The following is a 25,488-nucleotide window of genomic DNA, read 5'->3' as shown; positions in this document are numbered from 1 at the left end:
TGGTCAATATTAGGATTCAAATATCTAATGGTGTATATGTTGTTACATAGTGAATATGTTATCACGTCATTTAAAATTTTTAAATAACGTGGCACTATGTACACCGTTAAATGTAACAACATAAAATTTTGACCATAAATTATCTTCATTCTTTCAATTTCAAGTGAAATGAAGACAATCCCACTCCTCGTAATTTATTCCTGCATTTCACAAGGTACATATGATATAAGGTCTCTCATTTATTAAAGGAGATACAACACTTTCTTAAACAAGAGGAATGTCAATTTATGAAGTACACAATGGAAGGTAATCTTCTACTTGTCTTAAAACTCTTAAACTTTCTTTTTCCCTAATATTAACTATCTAGACCTCTTGTGTAATTAATAAATTTTATAAGCCAAATTAGCAGGCACTCATAACAGATGTACCACTAACTATATAAGGATTAGTTTTTGTCCATTTAACACGAGCGACGACTACTGGTTTGCACTTTGCAATTGTATTTATTATTTATTATTTTTTTAATCTCCTTGAAAAAAAAAATTCTACTTGGTTAACCTAGAAACATTGATAAAGTCAAGATTTTGGTTCCCATGCGTCATGATTAAAAGATAGAATTGGAAAAAATTAATTAAAAATATAACTAAAAATTGATGAAAATTTTAGCAGGTTAGGAAAGTCATTGGTCTTCTCTCATCCCTTAGTTTTGCCGCTGCTTATAAAATCTATCGTAGTCAAAGGTAGAACTAGTAAAGGGCTTGGGGGCTTTCAGATACTACTATAACTTTTTTAAAATCGAAATTTTACCTCCTGATTTTTATTCTAATTTCGTTCCCTCACATCTAAAATTCTAGTTTTACCCCTAACCGTAATGCCAATTGATTTACACATAATCTACTCAGATGGAATCCAAAAAAAAAAAAAAAAAAAAAAAAAAAAAAAAAAAAATCTAATTAGATGGACCTCTTCTATGTTGTCTATTGGATGCATTCTCATTCTTTCCATTTCCACTTAGTTCCTGAGCGATCAAAAGCCTCCGTAATCTCCAAACTCCTCTTTTTCTTTGGTCTGTCTTTCCCTCTTTGTTCTTTTCCTTCTTCGTTTGATATGTTTTTTTTCTTGAGAAAAAAAGGATGGATGGGGTGTAACTTTTTATCAAATCAAAGTCCTAATTATTTGTTATCAAATAGATTCTTTCATATACCTTCTGTTAAACTTCTAACGATACTATAATGTCATATCCAATTAAAAGCCGATACGTTTCTTTAATAGACCTAAAACTATATATATATATATATAAACATGGCATTGTGATGGTCCAATCAAAAATTTTATTTTCCAATCAAAAATTTTATTTTCCATCTCTACGAAGAGGGCCCAATTGGTGGAGAGCCCAATCATCTTTTTTTTTTTTTTTTTGATTGAGCCCAATCATTTAATTAGGCTTTGACCCTCAGCCCTAATAATTCAAAAAAAAAAAAAAAAAGGTTTAGTTTGTTGTGGAAGGGACAAAAGTACAAGGCCGCAGCATCGGATTATCCGTATCTTATACATATACACGAACTAGTATGTGTTTGTCTAACTAAAAGGATGTACGGCCCCATGGGAGTGGCTTCCCTTCAGCTATCCCTTCCTTCCACATGCCGGTTCAGACAAAGGCCAGTTCGTTGTGCTTCTGACGAGCGCCAGGGCCTCTTCAACCGCATAGCTCCTGTCTACGATAATGTGCACCCTCTTTACCCTCTCTCTTTCTTTTCTTTCAATGCAAATTCCTTCTTATGTTTTTGGATCCTTTCTAAGGGTTTAATTCCTAATTTTTTTTATAAAAAAAAAAAATTGAAAATGCAGTTGAATGACTTGTTGAGTTTGGGTCAGCATCGAATTTGGAAAAGAATGGCAGTATCATGGAGTGGGTAAGTGTATTTTATTTTTTGTTCAATTAGAATAAAAGGCTTCATTAATAATTATTTTTCGTTTCTAATAGTTGGGTCTTCTCTATTTTTTGTTCCTTTTATTTGGGATTCGATTTATTTTTTGATGTTGGAATTGTGGGTGTCAGAGCTAAAATGGGAGACCGTGTGTTGGATTTGTGTTGTGGAAGTGGGGATTTAGCTTTTCTCTTGTCCGAGAAGGTCGGGTCCAATGGCAAGGTCTGTTCCAACACCACCATTGTTGTAATCTAATGTTGTAGAAAGATGTGTTATGTGGCTCTTTTCCTTTACTTTTATTGGGGTTACGATTTGCAGGTGACTGGTCTTGATTTCTCAAAGGAGCAACTGTCAATTGCTTCACACCGGCAAAACTTGGTCCCGAAAGCCTGCCGCAACATTATCGAGTGAGCATTGGTAAATCTAGCGGTTAATGAATAAAATGATTTGCATATGCATACTAATTAAAAATATAATAAGGTTTCTCAAGGCCATTTTGTTCTGAAAGAATTGCATGTTAGTTTCCTAAAATGTTCTCTATAATTGATCCTAAAGTCCTCCATAATTGCCTCCCCATTCTTAGAATTTTTTAGTTAATAATAATACTGATGAGTGCTACAGAGGCACTAATAGAATGTGTCAATATAGGTGGGTTGAAGGCGATGCGCTCGATTTGCCATTTCCTGATGGTTACTTCGATGCCATTACAGTGGGTTATGGGCTACGAAATGTGGTGGATAAACACAGAGCCATGCTGGAGATGTTGAGAGTTCTAAAACCAGGTCTTATGAGTATAATCTCTCTCTGTGTGGAAATATGAAAGCCGGTGAATTTGAAAGTGAGACCTGACATTAATTATTCTTGTGGGCTTTTCAGGTTCAAGAGTATCTGTCCTTGATTTCAACAAAAGCACTCAACCATTCACTGCTGCAACTCAGGTAGTCACTGTGAGATACCATTTTTTTTTTCTCTTTCAAGGAAAATCATGTCTTAAACTCGGGTAATTGTTGCTTTTCTCTACAAATTTTATCCACCAAAATGTTCTCAAAACAGGAAATTATGATGGATGCCCTTCCTGTTTTGTTTTCAGTTGCTGCCTCAGATTACGAGCAGTTTGTAGTTTTCATTCATATGAGTTATGTTTCTGTTTCTGTTTGACAATGTTGTGATTATTGAATATTATGTTTCAACATTTATGTGTACCTGTTGCAAAAATAAATTGATTTTTGTTAAATGTATTCATTTTGCAAGGAATGGATGATTGACAATGTTGTTGTCCCAATGGCAACTGGTTATGGTCTTGCGAAGGAGTATGAATATTTGAAGAGCTCAATCAGGGAATTTTTAACAGGTTATTTCTCCCTTAACTAATTGTGAATCATGCTACGTTAGGTGGATTGGTTGTCAATATGGTTGTAGATTAAACATGTTGAAATCAAAATTTGGCTCAATCTTGTATATATCAAATTGGTGTACTTGGTACGTTTAGCTGGGCTCTCCATTTCAAGGAATCCCTTAGGCCATACTTTGATATGATGATCTTACCAAGTTTATACACACCAAATTTTATAAATCCCTGGAAAAGTGGTTTGCTTTGACAGAAGTTTTATCGAATATGTTGTCTTAGAAAGGATGAGATGAGTGGTAGATTTCCCGTACAGTAAGAAACTGTTGCCACCATAATTTCTTTCCATCCAATTGGGTGATCAAATTTTGTCTTTTGATACAGGGAAGGAATTGGAGAAGCTTGCTTTACAAGTAGGATTCTCGAGCGCCAGGCATTACGAGATTGGCGGAGGCCTGATGGGGAACTTAGTAGCCAAACGTTAGATGCAATTCATGGGTGGTATTGTTCTCACAACTTTGAATTATTGATTTCTCAGAACGAAGCACCCCGAAGCTCTGAACTTTTTCATATTTCCGTGTTTTCTTGGTTGCTAAACTGGAATGTTATGTTAAACAATTGGATCAATAGTAGCCCGAATTTTCTTTTCTGCTCATATATTCTGTCTTTGCAGTTTTGGTTGCTTCATCAGGTTTACATCTCAAACAATTAAAAAGACTGCCAACTTTTCTATTTAGGGTGTTACTTATCAAAAAAAACTTTTCTATTTAGGGTGCTACATCCTGTGTTTGACATGCAGGTTGAGACATCCGTGTGTGTGTGTGTGTGTGTGTGTGTGTGTGTGTATATATATATACACACACACACACAAATACATACACACACATATCTATATACTTCCTCAAACTCAAATTTGGGAGAGTTGTCGTTGAAGCCCTCAGTCACGCATCTAGAATTCCTCGAGTTCCTTGAGTTGGCTGCCAAATGACAATGACAAGCAGCTGAGGCCTGGTTGTAATCTGAGATCTGTGGTTTCTTTCATTTGAATAGACAACTTATGAGCATGGGTTTTTCCGAGAAAACAGCCATCCTCACTCCGCTTACAGTCACCTGCGACAGAAAGAACTGCCGGAGATTGTAGCAATATGGTCACCTGGGATAGAAAGAACTGTCAGCGACGGTGGCAATTGAATCAGAAATTCCTGCTTTGAAGGGGTAAAGTGGGCCCTCGCACGTGTCATTCAGTTCCATGGTCCCTTCATCCATAAAAGGTGGATTTGTTGGTGCAGGAAGGTGCTCCTCCTTCTTTGTTAACATCTGTAGTGCCTTTGACATTGTTGGTCGTAATGACTGAATCTCTTGGGTGCACAGAAGTCCAATATGCATCACCCTGAAAACCTCATTCGGAACATTGCTGTCCTGGTGGTCATGCGGCATTAGATTTGGATCATATAATTGTTCAACTGCACCTGATCGAAAATGCTTCCATGTCTATTTTGTAACAAAAAACAGAACACATGAACAAGTGAGAAAAAGGGTAGAAGTGAGTTCTTTTAATTAAAGGGAGTAATAAAAATCAATAAGTTTAAAAAGGAGGCATTTTTTGAAGGGTGAAGAACTGAAGCTTACTATTGTGACTAGGCTGTCTGAGTATTCTGAGGTTTTGCACCTGTTGTTCTGCCTTCCCGTAACAATCTCTAACACAAGCACCCCAAAGCTGTAGACATCGACCTTCTCTGTTAACTGGCCGTGGGCTAGGTATTCTGGAGCCATGTATCCTCTGTAAATCCATTGAAAGAAATCACTACCTTGTCGAGGACAAATGAAAATAAACCTTTAAAATCACTGCTATATTTTCTCACTAATACATGTTCTTCTATTTTAAAGCGCCATTCCATGATTAAAAAAAAAAAAAAAACGGCCATTCAATGATTCAAACTATGAAATAGAAATAGGATACTTACAGTGTTCCTGCAATGGCCGTGCTTATGTGGCTCTTATCTTCTTGGAAAGACCTGGCCAACCCAAAATCGGCAATTTTAGCACGAAGCCTTGAGTCTAACAAGATATTACTGGCTTTTATATCTCTATGAATGATTCTGATCTTGGAGTTCTCGTGAAGGTAGACTAAACCTTCTGCTGTACCAACAATAATCTCGTATCTCTTCTCCCAGTTGAGTGCTTTACCTCTGTTAGTGTCTGTCATCCAATTAGAGAATATTTAAATTGTTGATTTCATATAAAATATCATCAGCTTCAATTTTAATCATAACTTGGAGAGACATAAGAAGCGGTTAGAGAATTAGCTAGAAACCATCGTAATGTAAAACTTAAAGTAATTACCAAAGAGGAACCGATCAAGGCTTTTGTTAGGCAGGTATTCATAGATAAGTAGGCTCTCCGGTCCTGAGCAACTGCATCCTAATAACCTGACAAGATTTTTGTGTTCCACACTGCTTATCATGTTAACTTCATTGTAGAAATCCCCTGCTCTGTGTCTATTGTTAAAGAAAAGTCTCTTGACAGCAATCTCTCGTCCATCAGGCAAAACTCCCTGTGATGGAGGAAACTTATAAATCTCTGAGAACATATGGTTTAGGGGGTGGGGGGGGGAGGGTTATGGGGATATGAAAAGGAGAGAAACTACCTTATAAACAGTACCAAATCCTCCTTGCCCAAGCTTGTTGGCGTTGTCAAAGGTTCCTGTAGCCTTCTCTATTGTGGAATACTTGAAGTTCAAGCTACTGTCGTTAAGCGTTTTCACCAACTTTCTTGCATCATTTGAACCTAGGGAGCCATAAAAACATTGACATTATTAACGATGATCCTAAAGGAATAAAATATCGACGAGGTTGCACAATGAGTACTGCATTGTTCCAAAATAAGCATTTTTACCTCTTCTTTTCTTTTGTATGTGTAGGCGCTTCCAGATATAAACTCCAATAACTATTCCAACTACCAAAACAACCACCGAACTCACTACAGAAACTACTATCACTATTGTGGTACCTGCAGAAGTCAATCAATAAAAGCCCATGATCAGGACAAATTTACAACTAGAGATGTTATCCTCCTTGATGCGACAAACTTGGTCCCCTAACATAAAGATCCATATTTGACAAACTTTTAATTCATTTACCTCTAGAACTTCCATTTCCGACTACTTTGTTGAGGAAATCTTTGTCCGAGTACCTCATGAAGCAGCCGGTATTCAGCGCTCGCCCTTCCGACCAAGGCAAGCATTCCAATATTGAAGTAGATGCATTGTCCAAGCACTCTCTACAAGAGCTTGCATTCAAACTCCTCCAACAGTCAGCCAGAACATAAGCTGAGTCATTCACTGCCCCAGGTACAGCAACCTGAGCTCTTGCATAGCCTTTCTGGTTTGGTGCAGCTACAACTGCCTGTGTCACAGCGTCTCTCACTGATGCCTCAAATGTTGAGTTCTTCCTTGTTTTATTCCCACAAACGGCACCGTCACCCGGTCCTTTATACTCCTCAAAGAAGCTATAATTCTCGGCCCTCATGAAGCAACCATCGAGGTAAATCCGACCCCCATTGTAAGGAAAGCACTGGGGAAGAACCGTGCGAGCCTCAGCATAGCACAATACACAGTCAAGTAATGGGAGATCTCCATAGCACTGGGCAAGCCCAAAGTTAATATCAGGGCCTGAACCTGTGACTGCTTCTCCAAAGCCTGAAACTCGCATTTGGTCGCTGATTTTTTCCATTGTAGCAACAAAATTTGGAACAAAGATACTGCTATTGTGCTCAAGTTGGTTCCCACAAATTACTTGGACTGTTTGGGATCTGGGATCTCCCACTGCTGTTTCTAGTAGTAACAGAGTCTTGACAACAAGGAAGATAACATATCGAGAAGAAAGAGATGGGAATTCTTTCTTCATTTTTGGGATTAGTTAGGACTTGTATTAATCTCTGCTATTGATTGTCTGGATATTCAACAATGAACTTCAGTAGTCTCTGCGGCAAAAAGAAATAAAAGTCAGTATGGACCTGTAAGAACATTTAACATGGAACAAGAGAACAGAAAAGAATATTTGTTGGGAGAACGAATGACAATTACCGGCAAAACATCAAGCAATAAAGCATTTCTAAATTCTAATATTGATTGTGTAGCTGTTGTACCAACCCAGGCTGGGAACTATCATTAGCAGGTAGCACAAAAGTCCTCACATTCAAGTTGTGGGAATTCCACAGTTTTATTCTTGGCATATCATATCAAGAATCTCTCAAGTGATCAAATATGAAACAAATTTCACGATAAAAATGATATATAGGTGGGAAATTCTGAGTCCTGAATAGCATAGGGGTTTGAAACTGAAGCCAAAAACATAGAAAAAAGTAACAGCATTGATTTTTTGGCACCGTCCTTGAAGTTTTATGGCTTTGCCAATTTCCAGCACCCCCAGTCAAAAAGGCACGTCTTGGATTGGCAATTGGCATTGTACCCGTATGATAGTTGCATTACAAAAAATTTCTCTGCTTTCACACCCGATTCAAAGAAAGAGCCAGCTGAGACTCACAAGGAAAGAGAAATGCTATACACTCCCGAATCCACACATTCTCATGTGACACTAAAAATCAAATTTGGATCCTGATCCTTTTAAACAGAAGGGAAAAATTATCAAAAAAAAAAATTTAATAATAATAAAATTGTGAAATGACAATTTTGACCTTATTTTAAAAAGAACCAGCTCTTCTCAAGTTTATTTAAACGGGAGAGGATCCGGCTCCCTAAGATTCACCATTAGATCAAAATGCATTACTGATCGATCCAAAATTTAATTATGATTTTTAGTATCACGTCAGAGTGTGTAGATTCAAGTGTGAAAGTGAAAGTGTGTAACATTTCTCCACAAAAGGAAATGGCGTAGTCAGGGGCGGAGCCAACCCCCCCAAGTTGGGGGAGCCAAATTGAAAAAAAAAGTTTTGGAGGGGCCAAAATTAGAAAAAAATAACAAAATTTGGGGTAAAATTTTAATTTTTTTAATTTTTTTTTTGAGAGAACCTTAGGGCTTGGGGAGGCCAGGCCCCTTAGTGGCTCCGCCACTGGGCGTAGTCTACAACAAAGATCCTTGAATTTAGATTGCCCAAATTTTATAGGGCTGTAGGCCTACTTATTCCAGACACATGGGTCTCGGATCCTAAAATGTTGGGACAATGATCCTCTTCAAGTAGTATAACAGTGAGGGCATAGTTGTCTTTTCTAAATGTGAAAAGATAACTACACCCTCACCTTTAATGGAGAGGATCCAAATTCAAAATGTTGGCCCGCAACCACCCTCTCTTAAACTGTAGTAAAATTCGGGTGCTGAATTTCAAGCGATCCCAATCCGTGGTCCCATGCTCCACATACCACCTTTTGCGGATGATTTAATCACTTTTTCGCATTATTCGATCAACATCAGACGGTTGTGACGCCAGGGCAACTAACTGGAAAGCATTGTATGGGTTAAGATCCAAAAGTGAGAGCTTTTCACAATCAATAATAACTCTTAAGCCACGCGGCCATTAAGGTGTTTTCCATGCACTTTGAAAAGAAAAATGGTACATAGAGGACAAGGAATGAACTGATCGAGGGAAGCATAGACCTCCCTTTTATGTCTGTGGGTGTGGGCCCGTAAACATTTCTAGAACCAAAAGTCGGGACCAAAATTATCAATACCTCCACCACACCCCCAACGACCTCTAATAAATATCCAAGCCCATTGGGCCCCCACCAATCCCATCATCGAAAACTCTGTGCAACACTGTAGTTGTTCTTTCTCTTTCTCGAAAATGGGATTCAACAGGTTGCTGATCCATGGTATAGAAATAATAGAATGGCCGTGAAATGTATTTAAACTTATCATTAAGCAGTAAACATACTCAAACAGATCATGTCTCATTCATTCAAAGAAAAACTCATCCATAATCCCTTCCGTAGATGGCAAATGAAGCGGATATGAAAATATAAAAGATGATTTTACAGGATAAACTCGATTTGACAAAAAAAAAAAAAAAAAATTGAAGAAGAAAAACAGAGTATATGAATTAACAAAACTTATTCAAGTAAACAGCATTGTTGAAGGTGTTGCCAATAAAGCTATCCTTTGTGTATGAAATCGGCAAATATAGACCAGATTTTCGATATTATTTCACCAGTGGAAACAAAATTAAGGGATTCGTAGTTAGAAGATTGACAGAAAAGCTCAGATATCATGGAAAGAGGTTATAGATCAGAGTTCTTACCGTTGTATGCATTGGCCTCTGTGTCAGTGGTTGAATCAAACTTGAAACTGACCAGAAAAGCTGGTGCCGAAAGATGAAGAGGTTTGGGGGAAAAGAAATGAGTAATAGACGAAAGTAAGAGAGAGGTTTCCTCTATATTTCTAAAGAAAATGAGTCAATGACGGAATCGGTAAGACCGTAAGAGTGGGAAAAACGCGGTTTTCCGACTCAGACTTGAGACGACTTTCGTCTTGTTCAGATTTCACGGCAGCGGGGATATGACTTGCTCTTCAGATTTACCATTCTGCCCTTCTTCAGTGTTTTATTTAGTTGTCGGTATCAAATCACTCCTTAAGGTATGTACTATTATTAAATTACTTTATTACATTTTTTAGGTTAATGATATATTTCTATTTTTTAGAGATAAGTAACGGCGTTTTAACACGTGCACATGTCACGACATAGATTAAGAAATTTAGCAATAAATTTGACGGTTAAATTTAATTGTTTAGTCTTAACAGGGTAAGTAGCACGTAGACTATCATATTAATTTTTTAAAAATTTATAATAAAAATCGTAATATCCTAACATCATTATTTCTTTTGCTTTGTTTATGTACGCATAATAGTATAAAATTACCCAACTTTAATTGGTCCCGTTTGCTAATCCCTTTCTTTTATCTTTTTTTCTTCCTACCAAAAAAGTCAAAACATTAACAAACAAATTTCATCACAAAACACTAACAAAAAAACTCAAAACTTATTTTACCCACCAAAACACTTTATCAACAAAAAAAAAAAAAAAAAACCTCTGCAAAAGGGTTATCAAACACACTTAATATTTTTTATTTATTTTTAATCTTTATATGATTATAACAAAAATTTTATGATACCGGAACGGGGAATGTGGTTATAAAATTATAAATGTTAAGAAGATAGAAGAAGTCAACTATAAATAGCTAAGCTTGTTTGGATGTGCAATTTTTGTTTTATATTGTTTTCAAATTTGTTAATCACCGTCATTTGAAAGTGAGAATCGTTGAAATAGATTCGGGCGGATCGTTCTTATTTGTACGCAAGTTAAGAAGAAAGCCACCAAACACGTTATTGGAATTTGTCTATCAATTTGCTGTGAAAAAATAAAAAGAGTGATTATAGTATTGAATATACATGTGAAAGGCGAGAAAAATGGAGTCCCAGGTTAAAATGATGCCGGGTTGAAAGACCATCCAAAATATTCAATCTCCGTAATTCAACCGGCAGGTCTGAATGTGTATTAATCAAATTATGCAACCCTTCTCACTTCATTTCTCAGATTTCCCATACTTGTAAATTTTTACAATGAGACTTTCTTTTACGCTGGGTCGGTGATTTATGTCATAAATATCAAATATGTATTGAGCTCAAAGCTCGTAACTATAAGCTTTACATGTAGATTATCCATCGTAAAAGAATGCAAAAGGCATTCAGCTCTATCGATGCTGTTAAAACATCCTGAAACTAGACAACAACCTAATTCGAACTCAGTATTTTAGCAGATGGTGCAGGCCAGAGTAATAGATTGATTTCTCCTAATATAATCACAAGGGCTCCCGACTTCCCCGGGACTATGACAAACAGCTCTCCGTCGTCACTCTCGAACGTCTCCTTGAGCAAAAAATTCCAATGTGCTACTAACAAACTCGATAGAAAAGTATGTATCAGAGGACTTCAGGCTGGCAACAGCAGTGCCTGGTGGAATGGATGGCATGGCAGAGTTGAAGGTAAGGGGATAATATACAAGGTGTTTAAGGAGAGAATTGTTCATCTCGGCTGGATCCCGCTATCTGTGATGTCGTTCCCCGAAGAATTGGTGTAGGACTCAGGCTGAGAATAGTAAGTTGCAGGTGGTATATTTTGGCTGATTTCTGCACTGCTAGAATTAAGAAACGGTGGCTGTGTTGGCTGAGGAATTTCATGATTATCAGTTAACATTTTCACAACTAATGACATTGATGGCCGCAGCTCTGCAGAGGCTTGTACACATAGTAGCCCTATTTGAAGTAAGCGAGATGCCTCCTCTTCTTGAAACTTACCCTCTAAGACCGGATCAACAGCTTCACATACCCTACCCGTTCCATGAAGGCTCCAGACCTTTAAAACAGAAGAAAGGCAAAAGAAGGCTTTGTTATTTTTCCAGGCTTGAAGTTAGATCAGGAGAATCATTTACCAAAGCAGGAATTAGCAAATGTTCCCAAATGAAATGATTTACCTTTTGTAGAATGGAATGTGAATTTTCGGAGAAGGCATTGTTTCTCTTTCCACATACAACTTCAATTACAAGAACTCCAAAACTGTAAACATCTGCTTTCTCTGTCAACTTGCCACGAACAACATACTCTGGAGCCATATAACCTCTACAGATGCAATATGGTTGACTCCATATTAGAGATGGATATGTAAGCAGTGATAACACATTCAAATGTGAATCTACGTATGGAACAGAAGGACGAGTAAATTGCTACAAGTAATGCTAATACAACAAAGATTTGCTCCTAGACAAGCTTATGCTTTCTTAATATATTCATGACAAATAACTATATATTGCAAAGAACAATATATACGCATCATGAGAAGATCAACTCTGAATCTATCTTGCCCTGAATCAACAGATACATTATATGAAACACTATGGCATCAAGAGAGTTGTTACCTAAGACAGATAGGAGGTGTTTCACTAAAACATTCATATAAAATGTTACCCAAGACAGACAGAAGAATGCTCTTGATCACATGCAGATGAAATTAATCAAAAGAATGATAAACACTACTCTGAACCAAAGAAGGCCTTGTGCTTACAGTGTGCCAGCAACGCCAGTGCTGATGTGAGTCTTATCTTCGGGAAATAACCTAGCAAGTCCAAAATCTGCAATCTTTGGCACGAAGTCATTCTCAAGCAAAATATTGCTTAATTTAATGTCTCTATGAATGATTCTTGTATTTGATTCCTCGTGAAGATAGGTCAAGCCCTCGGCTGTACCCAATATGATCTTATACCTCACCTCCCACGTTAGCAACTGACCATTAGTTTTAGCTGAATCAAACCAAAAGAAGCGCAAGTATAAGAGTTGAATGAGAAAGAGCAATAATCTTAAATAAGTGGGAATTCAAGGTTAGATTACAACCAGAGAAGTAGTCGTGAAGGCTTTGATTCGGCACAAATTCATAGACAAGAAGGCTTTCGGGGCCTGTAATGCTGCATCCCAACAACTTCACAAGATTTTTGTGATTGATGCCGCTGATTAAATTGACTTCATTAAAGAAATGATCCACCCATTGTCTTGTATTGAAGAAAAGCCTCTTGATGGCAACAACCTGCCCGTCTGGCAAAACTCCCTACTTTGACACAAACAAATCTACCTAGTTAATTTCATGTGCAAAAGATCCGATTCCCTCGAATAAAGTAGATAATGGAACCTGAAATTACTTTGTAAACTGAACCAGATCCTCCTTGTCCTAGCTTATTGGAATTGTGAAAGTAATTTGTGGCCTTTTCAAGAATTTCATATGAAATATTGAGTTTGGACTTATTCACGGTTGCCATCAGAGCACCCAGTTGCTTTCTCTCTGAAACAAATGCCAGATCAAAATAAGCTAAACATGAAATTAATACTCCAGACATGAACTTTAAGAATGTCAGATATCAAGCATAGGTAATACCTCTCCTCTTCCTTAAGGAGTTCTTCCTCACAATGAAAACAACCGTTGCAATAACCATAACAACAGCCACAGCAGAAGATGTTGCAGCCAAAGTTATAGCCAAGTGGCGTCCTAACACAAATAACACGTATTACACTTTGACCATCATTAATCAGAATTGAAGCCAAGCATTTGCTACACCAGACTAAGTTAATGTTCATGTCAACTCTAATGCAAAAGCTATATTCAATCCAAACAATCTAAATTTCCCCTTTTGATTTTTCATCCAAGAAAAAGGGGGGGGGGGGGGGGGGGGGGGGGTGGGGGGGGGATCAGGGCATATAATTTGATTATATGGGCCTAATTCCAATTTCACTTATTTGCTACCATGAAGGAAGGAAAGAAAAACAAAAATTCAGGGGAAGCAGATTCACCTCGATTACTTTCTTCAACAGGCTGAGTCGAATTATAATAGAACTTTTGGGTCGAATACCTCATGTAGCAACCAGCGATCAGTGCCCTTCCTTCTCCTTTCGGAGCACATGAACCAATCTTAGCGACCGCATTCGCCAAGCATTCCTCGCAACCAGTACGATTCGCAAACTCCCAACACTGAGCCAACCCATAAACCGTCACATTTCCTTTGTTCACAGACCCCACAGAGAACCCATCATTCTTAGGTGCTTCCACGCTCAGATTCCTCACCAACTGGTTAACATTAGCGCTGAAGACAGTATCATTCCCAACAAAACTTTGGTTCCCACACACGGCCCTGTCTTCCACGCTCAGCGTCTCATTTAGGAAATAATAGTCATCGTACCTGAGATAACACCCGTCATAGAAAAGCCTGCCACCACGAGTGCCTCTCTGAAATGGGAGGCACCTGAGAACCTGGGTCTTGCACTGGGCAAAGCAGAGGTTACAGTCTGTCTGAGTAAGATCTTTCATGCACTCTCCAAAGGCGTAAACCGTGTTATTACCCGTCCCGTTCACAACAGCGGCATATCTTTGGATGGTAATCAGAGAGGTCAAGGTGTCCACGGCCGCCAAGAAGTTCGCGACGAAGGTTTGGCGGTCTTGCTGTAAGGCAGTTCTGTTGTTGCACATAAGAGCAGCCTGTGTGGCTCTTGGGTCGGAAAGACATTGATTTACAGAGAAGCATAAGAATAGGAGGAGAAGAAAGAGCAGGCGAGACATATTGGATCAAAAACAATTGCAAGGATTTGATTAAAAATTACGTGCTCAAAATGTTTTTGACAAGAAAGATACGGAAAGCGATCCCCTGTTTCGGTAGAAATTGCTTTGATGCTCCCATTTCAAGCCCTCGGCTTTTGCCCCGGGGAAACGAGTCAGCATAAGCAGCAGCGGGTCCCGCCGGAGGAGTCTCCGGGCGATTAGCCTGTACCCACTTGCCCCCAATGATGCCCCCACAATGGCCGAGAGTGCTAGAGAGACAGCGAAGGGACTGAAATGGCCATCCTTTAATCCATACGTTTACCACTTTCGTATAATTTTTATATATTATAATAATATTTGTAAAAAAATTAAAAATTAAATACGTAGAATTCAAATGTAGAAAATAAATCTAATAATTAACTTGAAAAAAAATATATACGTGTCATTACTCAAAGCATCGAATGAAAAAGTTTAAATTATAGACCGTCCTACCACTTTGCTAGCGTAGCTCTGCTCAAGTTAATTTCTTTTTTCAAATAAATAAATGAATTTTTTCAAAACAGACAAAAATATTTAATATCAAGACCATCGTCCGTACTGCACCGTCTCTCAAGCAATCAAGACCGCCGCGACGGGGACCAAGTTCGAGACCACAAAGCACTGCGACGAAAGCTACCAAAGGCATCAAGTTGAATTATAACTGCGTTTAAGCACGAATCACACCGATTGCCAAAGGACGTTGGAATTGGGTGAACTACCCCGTATGCCTTTAGCTTTCAGGTTTCCGAAAAGGATAATAATATATACATCTGTCACTTTTGTCAAACTCATTTCATTAATAAATAAATAAAAAAAAAAAAAAAAAAAGTTTCAGAATTCAGATAACGCGTCCCCGGAAAGTGAAATTAAAAATGAGTACTTGTAACTGTGTTAATAAATAAATTATAAAATTGGGCACGACAGATGGTGGTATGAATCTTTGTTTGTATACGGTGCAAAACTTTGACTTCACAAAAACTTCAATGATAAGTTTAGTTCAAATTCAAAACTATTCTTCTAGAACTCACATATATTAAATTATTTATTTTCTTCCACGAGTCTTCTAAACCCAATATACTGAAATACAATTACACGCATCTAAAAATTAATTCATTTGAATTCTTTTACTAGACTTATTTCATCTCAAACCCTAAAACTCTTTTTCTCTTTATAAAAACTCTTTGTTTTGAGTTATAGACAATCTCGGTTGAATAAACTTCAAGGAAGGATTTGATCGAAACACTTTGTGTTAGACTCATTTGAACGGATCGACTTTAAACGAGTGAGGCATTCTATTCTAGGCTCGTTCGAACGTGAATATATTGCCTAGAGTTTTTCGAAATGAAAAATCAATCAAACTCCAAGCTTTCAACGTGCGAAAATTTTTGTTAGCATTATGATAATTAATTATTGTGGATATATTGACCATATCGTAAAGAAATGAAGGGCCTGATCGAGTTGAAAAGGATTTTGGAAAAGCAAACGCGGAAGTTGTTGGCACTTGAGGAGGAAATAATCGTAGTGGTGGGACTCAAAAATCTTGGAAGTACTGGTTTTGGAATTTGGATCTAAATTCTAATTGACCTTGACCTTTGGAAGTACTAGAAAGTGGACATCAAATCATGACTTGAAGTACATATCACGGGTTCAAATTCAACCAAAACCTTTTGAGAAGTAATGTACGGATTAGGATGATGTTGTTACAGTAATGATACGTCAATATGTAGGCATCATAAGAAGGTTAAAAGGAGAACAGACGATACAATTGATCGAAGAACGACTACCTTCAATACTTAAAGTTATAATGGGTAGAAAAGAAAGCAAATTAAGTTGAATTAATGAATACGGGTGTGTATATATAAATGCTTTGACAAGCTTATTGTTTCTGCCTCTCCTTGCTAGGGTTTATTGTTAAAAGAAGATATCTCAGGTTCAAGTTCAACAATACTTTTTTAGAATTAATATATGGATTTTGATGGTATTCAATGTGTGTAATTTTTTTTTATTATTATTATTGTATAAGAGAGAGTACAATGTCCATATGCCCTTTTTATTTGTATGTTTTTGGAGGGAGGAAAATCTGTGTACTTTTGATTTTTTACTAATTAATAAATCTAGTAAGAATGGTTGGGAAAAAAAAACAAAGTAAGAATGGTGGATAAGCTATATATGCAATAGGCTGCACAAATGTTATAAACTTAAAAAAAAAAAAAAAAATTAGAAAAAGAAGAAGAAAACAAGCAGATAATAAAAAAGGTTGAATGATGGGCAGGCCCGCTGCCCATGCTTTGGCAAGTTGGAAATGCCTGGACTTTTGACTCTTTTATGATTAATGAGCCAAGTTGAATTAATCCGCAACTTGGGCCTTGTAAGGTATACTATATAGTCTATGTATTGTTGGAAAGTGAGATTTTTTTTTTTTTTTTTTTTTTTTTGAGCTTGTGGGAAAGTAAGATTACTATAATTGTTTGGCTAAGTAATTTGGGAGAATATTTATAAAAGAAAAAAGAAAAAAGAAGAAGAGTAATTTGGGAGAAGGAAATGGATAAGGCTCACTACATAATCCCAAGCCTTTTAAAACTCCCAAGATAAGATACTAAATGGACCACCTTACTTTTTTTAAGAAACTTAATGGGCCATTTTTATTTTAAAAGGTTGGGCTAGAAAGTTCATTTGTATACGACCCACTACTGTATATTTTGGTAGGATAAATATATCCACAAAGCTTGTATCAATTCTTAAAGTTTATTAGGATTATAAAAACATTAAGATAGAATTTGTTAGGTTTTTATATTTGTGTTGACAAATTCATGATGTGTCAGAACATGATATTTTGGTTGTAATGTTTAGTGTTGAGTACTTGGTGTAAAAGTCGGCCAAAGACATGAAAAATCCAAATTTATTAAATGTTGTCCATGGCAATGACCTAGTCATATCTTTTGATTCCAACATAAGATGAAGGCTGATTCAAAGGGATACAAATTTATATGTTTAATAGGTCAAAATTAGATGTCAATACAAGTCTTAAAATTAATTAATTTGGACAAAACGACTCAATATATTGCAATCTCGATTGAACAAGATTTATTCAGAATATATTCCTCGATTGCAATCTCGTCAAAGCTCAATTGAACAAACTTGTGACATGCTTTTTCAATAGCCGGCTTATCTTTTAAAACCCTTATTTGACCCTACCTATATTTGCCTATCGCGGCACGATTTTTAGACATAGAGAACTTTTTATAATAGTTTGGTGAGATATCCTAAACCTTGTTGAGCATAATTTGAACATTCTCTCTTGTTCTTTTTGTCACCATTAAACCCCCCCCCCCCCTCCCACACACGCACGGGCGCACACACACACACAAAAATCCCTTTAGCCACCATAATTCTAGGTTACAGTCAGGGACATAACTGAAATTCCTCATTCGAATGGGTAAATATATGAATGAGAGATCAAAGTAATTTTTAAGCCTAAAAATACATATATATATTTACTTAATAAAAAATTAAAAGAAAATTTGAAAACCAAAGGAGGTCATGGCTCCCCTTAGTCTATATGTAGTTTCATCCCTGGTTGCAGTGGACAAAGTTTATTTGTAAGGAAGATTCAGTAGAAGAAATTGGGGTGACGTCCAGAGGTGAAAGAGTCGTTCATCAAGGCTGCAAGCTAAATCAAGATTTACAAAGGTTTTGTAAGTTGATCAATTTGTAATACACATTTTCTATATAATAGATATCTTTGGGGTTGGCTAGTTTCCATAATGATTTTACTTTTGAAGAGCTTTAAAAAAAATTCCACTTCATCATCACATCTGTATGTTGATTTAGTTTGATGCTTTAATTTGTTGGATTGTGGCGATTATAACTGTGGTAATTTGATTCATTGTTACTATGTCGGTTAAACTGATTGTCAAAACTTGGGGTCTAAAACATGTTTTTTTTAAAATTAAGTGGTTATTAATTTATTAAGTATGAAAGGTTTATGGAATGGACTTACTGCCACTTATTATATATATATATATATATATATATATATATATATATATATATATATATATAAACCTAATTAATGATGTCCCTCAAATAATATCAAATAAAAAGATAAAAAGCATTCGTCTTTGAGTACATTTTTGCTCTTTCAGACTATCAATATTGGACAATATTAATTAATTATCTTCTCTCTTAATTAAGGAACTAGCTAGAAAAATAAAGAAAGAAAAGCATGCAGTTTCCCTTGTGTGAGGAAAAAGTTGAAAAGATGGAGTTTAATTCATATATATATGAACAGCAGCAGCGGAATGGCCCCAAGAGGTCCCACGTGTGGCCCATCCGCGTGCTAGAAGAAGACAACGTACGACAGAGAGTATCTCAACATGCAACATTCCCAGACAGCTAGCCTATGGATCAACTAAATACTCCTAAACCTTTTTCTCCTTTTTATCCCCACTCACAAGAACGTGCAAACCACCTTCGATCTCTTCTACATTAAAAAAAACAAAAGCTACGTACAGTACCTGAAAAGCAATGCCAATATTGTCAACCTAATTAGTACCGATATATAACGCCCTCTGATCATGAAAAAAATGGCCTAAAACGAATTGATACCTGGCCTGCTAACTGAAAAAACTGCTACAACTTTCTTTATTTTTTAAAGAAAAGGAAGTGGTAAGAGGGCACTGGAGTTGAATATATGCTATATAGCTTCAATGGCCACCGACCTTCCAACTTTTGCCACTGTTTTAATTGGCCTTTGCATTGAAGCGATAAATAAGTTAAAATAACTAGTAGAAGTGAGTTGGGTACTTAATTTTTTTAATAGGCATGTTTTCCCCTCACGTCAAAAGGTAGGTTTAGGTTAATTATAAGGGTTTTTTAGTAGATCAGTGACCTGGGTATCCTGGTTATATATGTTGGGCGCATGATCAGCTCCTTTATCTCAGTCAAGGTCGCTGAAATGGGGACCAAAGAACTAGTCCAATGGAATCATTTCACATAAGAGGAGTTCTTCAGGAGGCACTACGTACGAGAAACTAGTAAGAGCCTTCGAGAAAGGTTTTCTTGGCAGCCAAGGTTGCCGTCGAAGGCCATCGATTAATGCCATCAAAACTTAAAATGATTTTTAAAGTGTTTTTTGTTTTTATCCGACAAAGTGTTTGTGATTTAAAGGTAAGAAGTATTTTTTGTTGATCGAGTTCAAATCAATGTGTTTTGGAAAGTATTTTATGTTTTGCAAACCAATATGCACAATGATTGCCTCATCTAAAACTACTCCTTCACAAGTTTACAACACTACGCCTTAATATTTATCAATTAAGGATGGAGGCCGGAGAGGCATCCATATCATTATCTTTAGATTTAGTAAGGCACACTACTTTTAAAATATTAGATCAGAGGTTGATCAAAGAATTACCCAAAACCTATTTTTGCTTTTACTTTTGCCCATCCAAATTCCACCAAACTATATATGTAAATGAACATGCATTTACAACGATGAGACCTGCAAAAAGTGGGAAAAATAAAAGGGAAGATAAATAACCATGTGGTATAATCATCAACCTGATCACTAGCCAGTAGTCTAGTATATAGAGTTATAAAAAAAACTTATTTGATGCATTCCAAGTGGGATTTAGTACCAGACATTCTCAACCCTATATGGCTACTTTCTCCGGCGTCGTTCTCTACCAGTCATTTCGTTACTATTAGTTTAAGTTTTTTAGGTAAGGTAATTAACACCTATGATTCACATGATCATAATATGGAATTCACCTACCAGGCTAAATAAGTTGTATAAAGACGGTCTTATATTTACAACGTCCGATGATACGTACGTGGTAAAGTTAATTAGGATCAACACTTATCATTCGATCATTACGAATAATTTGGTGGGGAGTTATAATTTTCATATAGGGTTTAGGCGCTAGCTATTACGATCGATTGTGGAATCTACGTCCGTATATATAATTAAAGATCACCGGCCACTAGTGGGCTTTAAGGTCGCATGCTTAACCCTACGTACGTGGCTACGTATCCAACCAGTAATGAAAGCTAGGATCGTAATTCATTATCATTCACTATATATACCATCACCGGTTCACCTAGCTAGGAAGAATTCATGTTTTACTTTTTTCTCCAGAAATGGCATGTTTTTCTATATTTTACCAAGTAGGGTATCTGGTTATGCTTGTATATATCTACTACTTTGTTTTCTGTCTTTTGCTTTTTGAAAGCACGTACGTACGTAATTATGTATAGACTTGGTCACTTGGGATAGTATCATAGTAGCCCTCTAAAATTGCATGTAAAAATTTATTTCTTTCTCTCTCTTTTTTTTCCTTTTTTTCTTTTTAATTTCCCTCACCTAAAATTTTAGTTATGTTTCTGATTTTTTGTTCTCATGAGAACAAATTAAAGATATTAACAAAACAATCCAAATTAAAACATCAAACAATATTTTTTATTTTTTTCTTTTTCTTTTTATTTTTTTTTAAAAAAAAAAAAAAAGAAAGAAAGAAAGAAAAGAAAACTGTTTTCACATTCACTGACATTAATTAGAACACCTTTTGAATCAAAAATAAAAGGCCGACATACCAAGTTTGCAAATAAGTTTTTGGTGAATAATTAATCTCTCGTTGATATTAATCAATTCCCTTTGTTTATTATTATTATTTTTGCCTATTGCAAGCCCATTAATTGATCAAAATATATATAGACTAAACAATATTTTCTTAGTCTTTTAAACCTTCAATCTTTTAGAAGTTGGATTGGAGTTAACATAGTCAATTTTTAATATCACTCTCTATATATCAGCTAAATTAGCTAACACTTCCTAACCCAACTTATTTGACTTAATTAAGATAGAGAACCAGATTTGGCATTATCTCCAAATTCAAATAATCAGGAAGTTGGATAACACCAAAACAAGGGCATTCTTGTCAATTTTTATTAATTTAACCACCAAATGAGGGATGTCCTTGTAAATTACAACCAATACAAGGCTATTTCCATGATGGGCGCTGTATATAAACGGTACTCCATGCCTCCTCTCAAGCATGTAGTATCCTTAATTAAGCTCTTCAGACTTGAATCCTCGCTTCTCTAAGGACAGTTTCCAAAGAAGGTCGGTGTCAAAGCAATGAAGAGCAGTAAGAATTCATCTGTTCTCGTTTTTGTATTCTTTGTGGTCATTATGATCTTCGTCAAATTCTGCCTAATCTCAGTCGAGGCAAGAAAGAATCACATTAGAAAGACCAAACCTCGTAAGGGTGGCAATGGCGGCGACACTCGTGGCTCAAATTTTACAGCTCCTTCACCAGCCCCTCTTCCTGACTATGGTTCTTATCCCACCTCGTCCACCATTTTTGATGTTCTGTCTTTTGGAGCTAAGGGTGACGGAGTCTCAGACGACTCTAAGGTAAATGAAAACAAAAAAGTTTATTTGTAGTTTGAATTCTTGGACTTCATAACGCATGTGAACAAAGCAGGCACTGGCTGCAGCATGGAAAGCTGCGTGCAAGTTCCCTGGGGCGACGGTAGAAATCCCATCAGAATCGAAGTTCCTTATCAAGCCCATTACTCTTCAGGGCCCTTGTATGCCTCACCTCGTACTTCAGGTTTGCTCTCTTCTTTAATTTCGTCTCATCCCAGAATCTTCATGATAAAGAAATGAAAAAAGAAAAGAAAAAAAGGACAAGTATATTCTGTTTCTCCAAGTTGTAATATTTTATACATTTGAACAAATAAATGCTTAACAGATCGACGGAACTATCTTAGCTCCTACAAAAGTTGGTTTATGGCCGAAATCCGGTTTGTTTCAGTGGATAAATTTCAAATGGGTCCATAACTTTACCATTCAAGGCACTGGTACTGTTGATGGCCAAGGCTCCGACTGGTGGCGTAACTCTCAAATCCATTATATTCAGGTTAGCATCAGCCTTAACTTCTTTGAACTTTTTACGTAAAAAAAAAGTACATAAGAATGGCAGCTAACAGCTTCTTTGTGATCAATGCTTCGCAGAAGAAATCCAAGCACATTCCAAAAACCAAACCAACTGTAAGATTTACTTTATTTTCTGAATTTTATCTTGTCATAACGGTGTTGATTTTAATCTCCTTGATATTCTCCTTCTTCTTCTTCTCCAATATAGGCTTTGAGATTCTATTCCAGCTATGATGTCACTGTTCGCGACATCAAAATCATAAACAGTCCACAGTGCCACTTAAAATTTGACAGTTCTGGGAGTGTGAAAGTTAGCAATATTACGATTTCTTCGCCGGAGGATAGCCCGAACACAGACGGGATTCACCTGCAAAACACCCAAGACGTAGAAATTCAGCATTCTAATATTGGTTGTGGTAAGAGCAAGCCACAAATTTGAAAATTTCTTTTTCATTTTCCCATAAAATATAGGAAGATTTGCAAGGCTGGTGTCCCAATACCCTGAACCTTTTACGTACGTTTTTGCTTTACACGCCGGCCGGCAATGTTTAGTTATGTAATTTGTCAGGTGCCCATGACGTATTTCCGTTTTGGTGGAATTTAGAGCATTCACGTTCGTCAAATTTGCTGTTTATTGTTAAAGTATTTAGTAAATAATTTAATTTATTTATGTTTATTTGCTTAAGTTTTTAAGATAAGGAATAATTTAACATGGCCAGTATTAAAATTAAAGGTTCTGACTTTAAATATTGACTCCAACAATTCACTCAATTTTAATTAAATATTTCTCTTGTTGGAAGCTCACACTTGAAGGAGAGTGTTAAAGTATTTATTAAATGATTAAATTTATCTTTTTTTATTAAATTATTAACTTTAACATAGTATCAGAGTCAAATGTTCTGAATTTAAAAATTAACTTCAACAATTCACCCTAATTTAATTAAGTATTTTACGTAAAGATGAGTGTTAAATTATTTATTAAATGATAAAATTTATATCTTCCTATCAACTTAAAATTTTAAGGAAACTAATGATTTAAGATTTATTTTATCTAAAAAAAACACAAAATAGTACTCATCTAAAATCTTGCAATTAGGCAAAATCTTGCCCTTAGGGATTGCGTGGAACAGAAGATTCCATTTTATTTCATTATTTTATTATTTTTCCTTCAGTGAAACTGAACCCCAATTTCTTGAGAAAGAATGATTGGTTCGATGACTCTTTTTATAGCGGTAAACTGTGACTAAACTAATTTTTGAAATAAGCAGAACAAAAAATACTGACACAACTCACTTTTGCTTTTGCAAGTCTGTGGGTTCAGTATTAAGTAATATGGAATGCTGCGCACATTATAATTTCTGATTCTATTATCTCTTTTGCAGGGGATGATTGTGTATCCATACAAACTGGTTGCTCCAACGTCCATGTTCATCATATTAATTGCGGCCCTGGACATGGTATAAGGTAATAAATCACTAAGTTTTTTTTTTTTTTTTTTTTTTTTTTTTTTTTTTGACCAGACCACGCCGGACACGTAGTTCTGTCAGGAAGCACAAGTAGATTTTTTTTTTTTTTTTTTTTTTTTTTTTGGGAGCAGACCGCGTCGGACACGTAGTTCTGCCAGAAGGCACAAGTGTCTCCCTACCGTTTGAGTTTTTTTTTAAAAAAAAATTAAATTAAATTAAAACTCTTGTCGATCACCGTCCAAATAACATTTCCGAATAGCATAATTTAATTAATTAATATTTATAAGCTCGTGCATCTTTTTTACTCTTTTTTTTTTTTTTTTTCTTCCTATTAAATCACCATTTATGCCTCTCAATAAGTGAAGGCCAACCCGGTAAATATTTAACTGAAAAGGCTGGTAAATTACAGTCACTTATGCTCATATTATGTTAAATAATTACCTCTTATATCAAAGTTTTAGTTAATGTAACATTTCACCCCGAAATTCATAATTGCAGTTTAGGAGGATTAGGGAAGCACGAAACTGTTGCTTGTGTCTCCGATATCGTTGTCGAGAATATCTCAGTTCAAAATGCTCTATCAGGCGTAAGGATCAAGACATGGCAGGTATCATGCAATATCAAATGATCAACTTCATAAGTATTAATTAACTGATTGCTTATTATATTTAATTAATCTCATTCTTCTCTGGTTTCTCGAACAGGGGGGCATGGGATCCGTCAAAAACGTATCATTCACAAACGTTCAAGTTTCCGACGTGAAGGTCCCGATAATGATAGACCAATTCTATTGCGACGAGAGTCTCTGCCGGAACAAGACGAGAGCGGTGCAAATATCTGGTGTTAAATATAATCAGATAACCGGGACGTATTCCGAGCGACCAATTCAGCTGGCGTGTAGCAGTGACACTCCGTGCACCGACATCGATCTAATTGATATTCAGTTGAAGCCATCGCCGAGATGTCAACGTTTTCAGAAGGGCTTGTGTTGGAACTCTTATGGGAAATCCAGAGCTCCCCTGGTTCCTTCAAGCATAGACTATTGCTTAAGAAGTACAACGGTCAAAAGAGTAGCAACATCACATCCCACCAATGATGTATGTTTCTGAAAATTGGTAATTGTTTCTTTTTTTCTTTTCAAGTTTGCTTCCCTTCTTCTATTTTTTTTTTTTTTAATCTACGAGAAGGCGATGGTTAAATGGTTAATTACTATTTTCATTTAATGTATTTCAGTCTAGTCTTTTAATGAGAGAATAAATAAGGCTATATATGTTTGTTTATCTACTTTATCTCTTTGTTTTCTATCCGAGATTCTTAATAGTTTTAGGTCTTATTGCACTGATTTCTAGTTGTGTTAGACCTTTTAATTTGTTTGAGCCGCCCACTTCTTCTTCTTCTTCTTCTTCTTCTTCTTTTTTTTCTTTTCTTTTTTTTTTTTTTTTTGGAAAACTTTACTTATAATATATCTTTCACCACTTTTATAAAAATATATCCTAACTTTAAAAAAATGTCAATTTATAGTATATATCTTTCAATTTTATTTTTTTTTTTTTCAATTTTAACCTATTAAAATTTTCAAAATACTTATGTATTTATTTTTTTAAAAAAAAAATTATAAAAATTTTCAAAGATTCATGCATGAGTTTTTTTTCAAATTTCGTTAAATTCTTATCAACACCTAAATCTT

General features: G+C 36.0%; 4 protein-coding genes across 4 annotated transcripts; 2 read left to right on the top strand and 2 right to left on the bottom strand.

Annotated features, from left to right (window-relative positions):
* Positions 1-1,563: 1,563 nt before the first annotated feature.
* Positions 1,564-3,928, top strand: LOC133866251 (2-phytyl-1,4-beta-naphthoquinone methyltransferase, chloroplastic). The gene is made up of 8 exons (XM_062302785.1): positions 1,564-1,725; positions 1,849-1,913; positions 2,060-2,150; positions 2,247-2,335; positions 2,577-2,710; positions 2,805-2,866; positions 3,180-3,279; positions 3,658-3,928. The coding sequence occupies exons 1-8, from the start codon at positions 1,591-1,593 to the stop codon at positions 3,756-3,758; spliced, it is 777 nt and encodes a 258-aa protein (XP_062158769.1). The 5' UTR covers positions 1,564-1,590; the 3' UTR covers positions 3,759-3,928.
* Positions 3,904-9,746, bottom strand: LOC133866243 (cysteine-rich receptor-like protein kinase 2). The gene is made up of 8 exons (XM_062302779.1): positions 9,526-9,746; positions 6,413-7,252; positions 6,169-6,282; positions 5,921-6,060; positions 5,617-5,827; positions 5,238-5,472; positions 4,903-5,053; positions 3,904-4,764 (listed from the first exon to the last, which is right to left on the bottom strand). The coding sequence occupies exons 2-8, from the start codon at positions 7,176-7,178 to the stop codon at positions 4,423-4,425; spliced, it is 1,959 nt and encodes a 652-aa protein (XP_062158763.1). The 5' UTR covers positions 7,179-7,252; positions 9,526-9,746; the 3' UTR covers positions 3,904-4,422.
* A 992-nt stretch (positions 9,747-10,738) lies between these two features.
* Positions 10,739-14,630, bottom strand: LOC133866233 (cysteine-rich receptor-like protein kinase 3). The gene is made up of 7 exons (XM_062302772.1): positions 13,616-14,630; positions 13,203-13,313; positions 12,970-13,109; positions 12,668-12,878; positions 12,342-12,576; positions 11,755-11,899; positions 10,739-11,636 (listed from the first exon to the last, which is right to left on the bottom strand). Exons 1-7 carry the CDS (start codon positions 14,376-14,378, stop codon positions 11,307-11,309), a joined length of 1,935 nt encoding a protein of 644 aa, XP_062158756.1. The 5' UTR covers positions 14,379-14,630; the 3' UTR covers positions 10,739-11,306.
* Positions 14,631-21,464: 6,834 nt separating this feature from the next.
* On the top strand, positions 21,465-24,987 carry LOC133866227 (polygalacturonase At1g48100). The gene is made up of 8 exons (XM_062302767.1): positions 21,465-21,810; positions 21,881-22,009; positions 22,151-22,318; positions 22,414-22,449; positions 22,544-22,751; positions 23,718-23,799; positions 24,300-24,408; positions 24,506-24,987. Exons 1-8 carry the CDS (start codon positions 21,532-21,534, stop codon positions 24,908-24,910), a joined length of 1,416 nt encoding a protein of 471 aa, XP_062158751.1. The 5' UTR covers positions 21,465-21,531; the 3' UTR covers positions 24,911-24,987.
* Positions 24,988-25,488: the final 501 nt, after the last annotated feature.

Source organism: Alnus glutinosa, chromosome 1 (assembly GCF_958979055.1).
Source record: "Alnus glutinosa chromosome 1, dhAlnGlut1.1, whole genome shotgun sequence".
Taxonomy (NCBI): Eukaryota; Viridiplantae; Streptophyta; class Magnoliopsida; order Fagales; family Betulaceae; genus Alnus; species Alnus glutinosa.
This window is presented reverse-complemented; position numbering and strand designations above follow the sequence as displayed.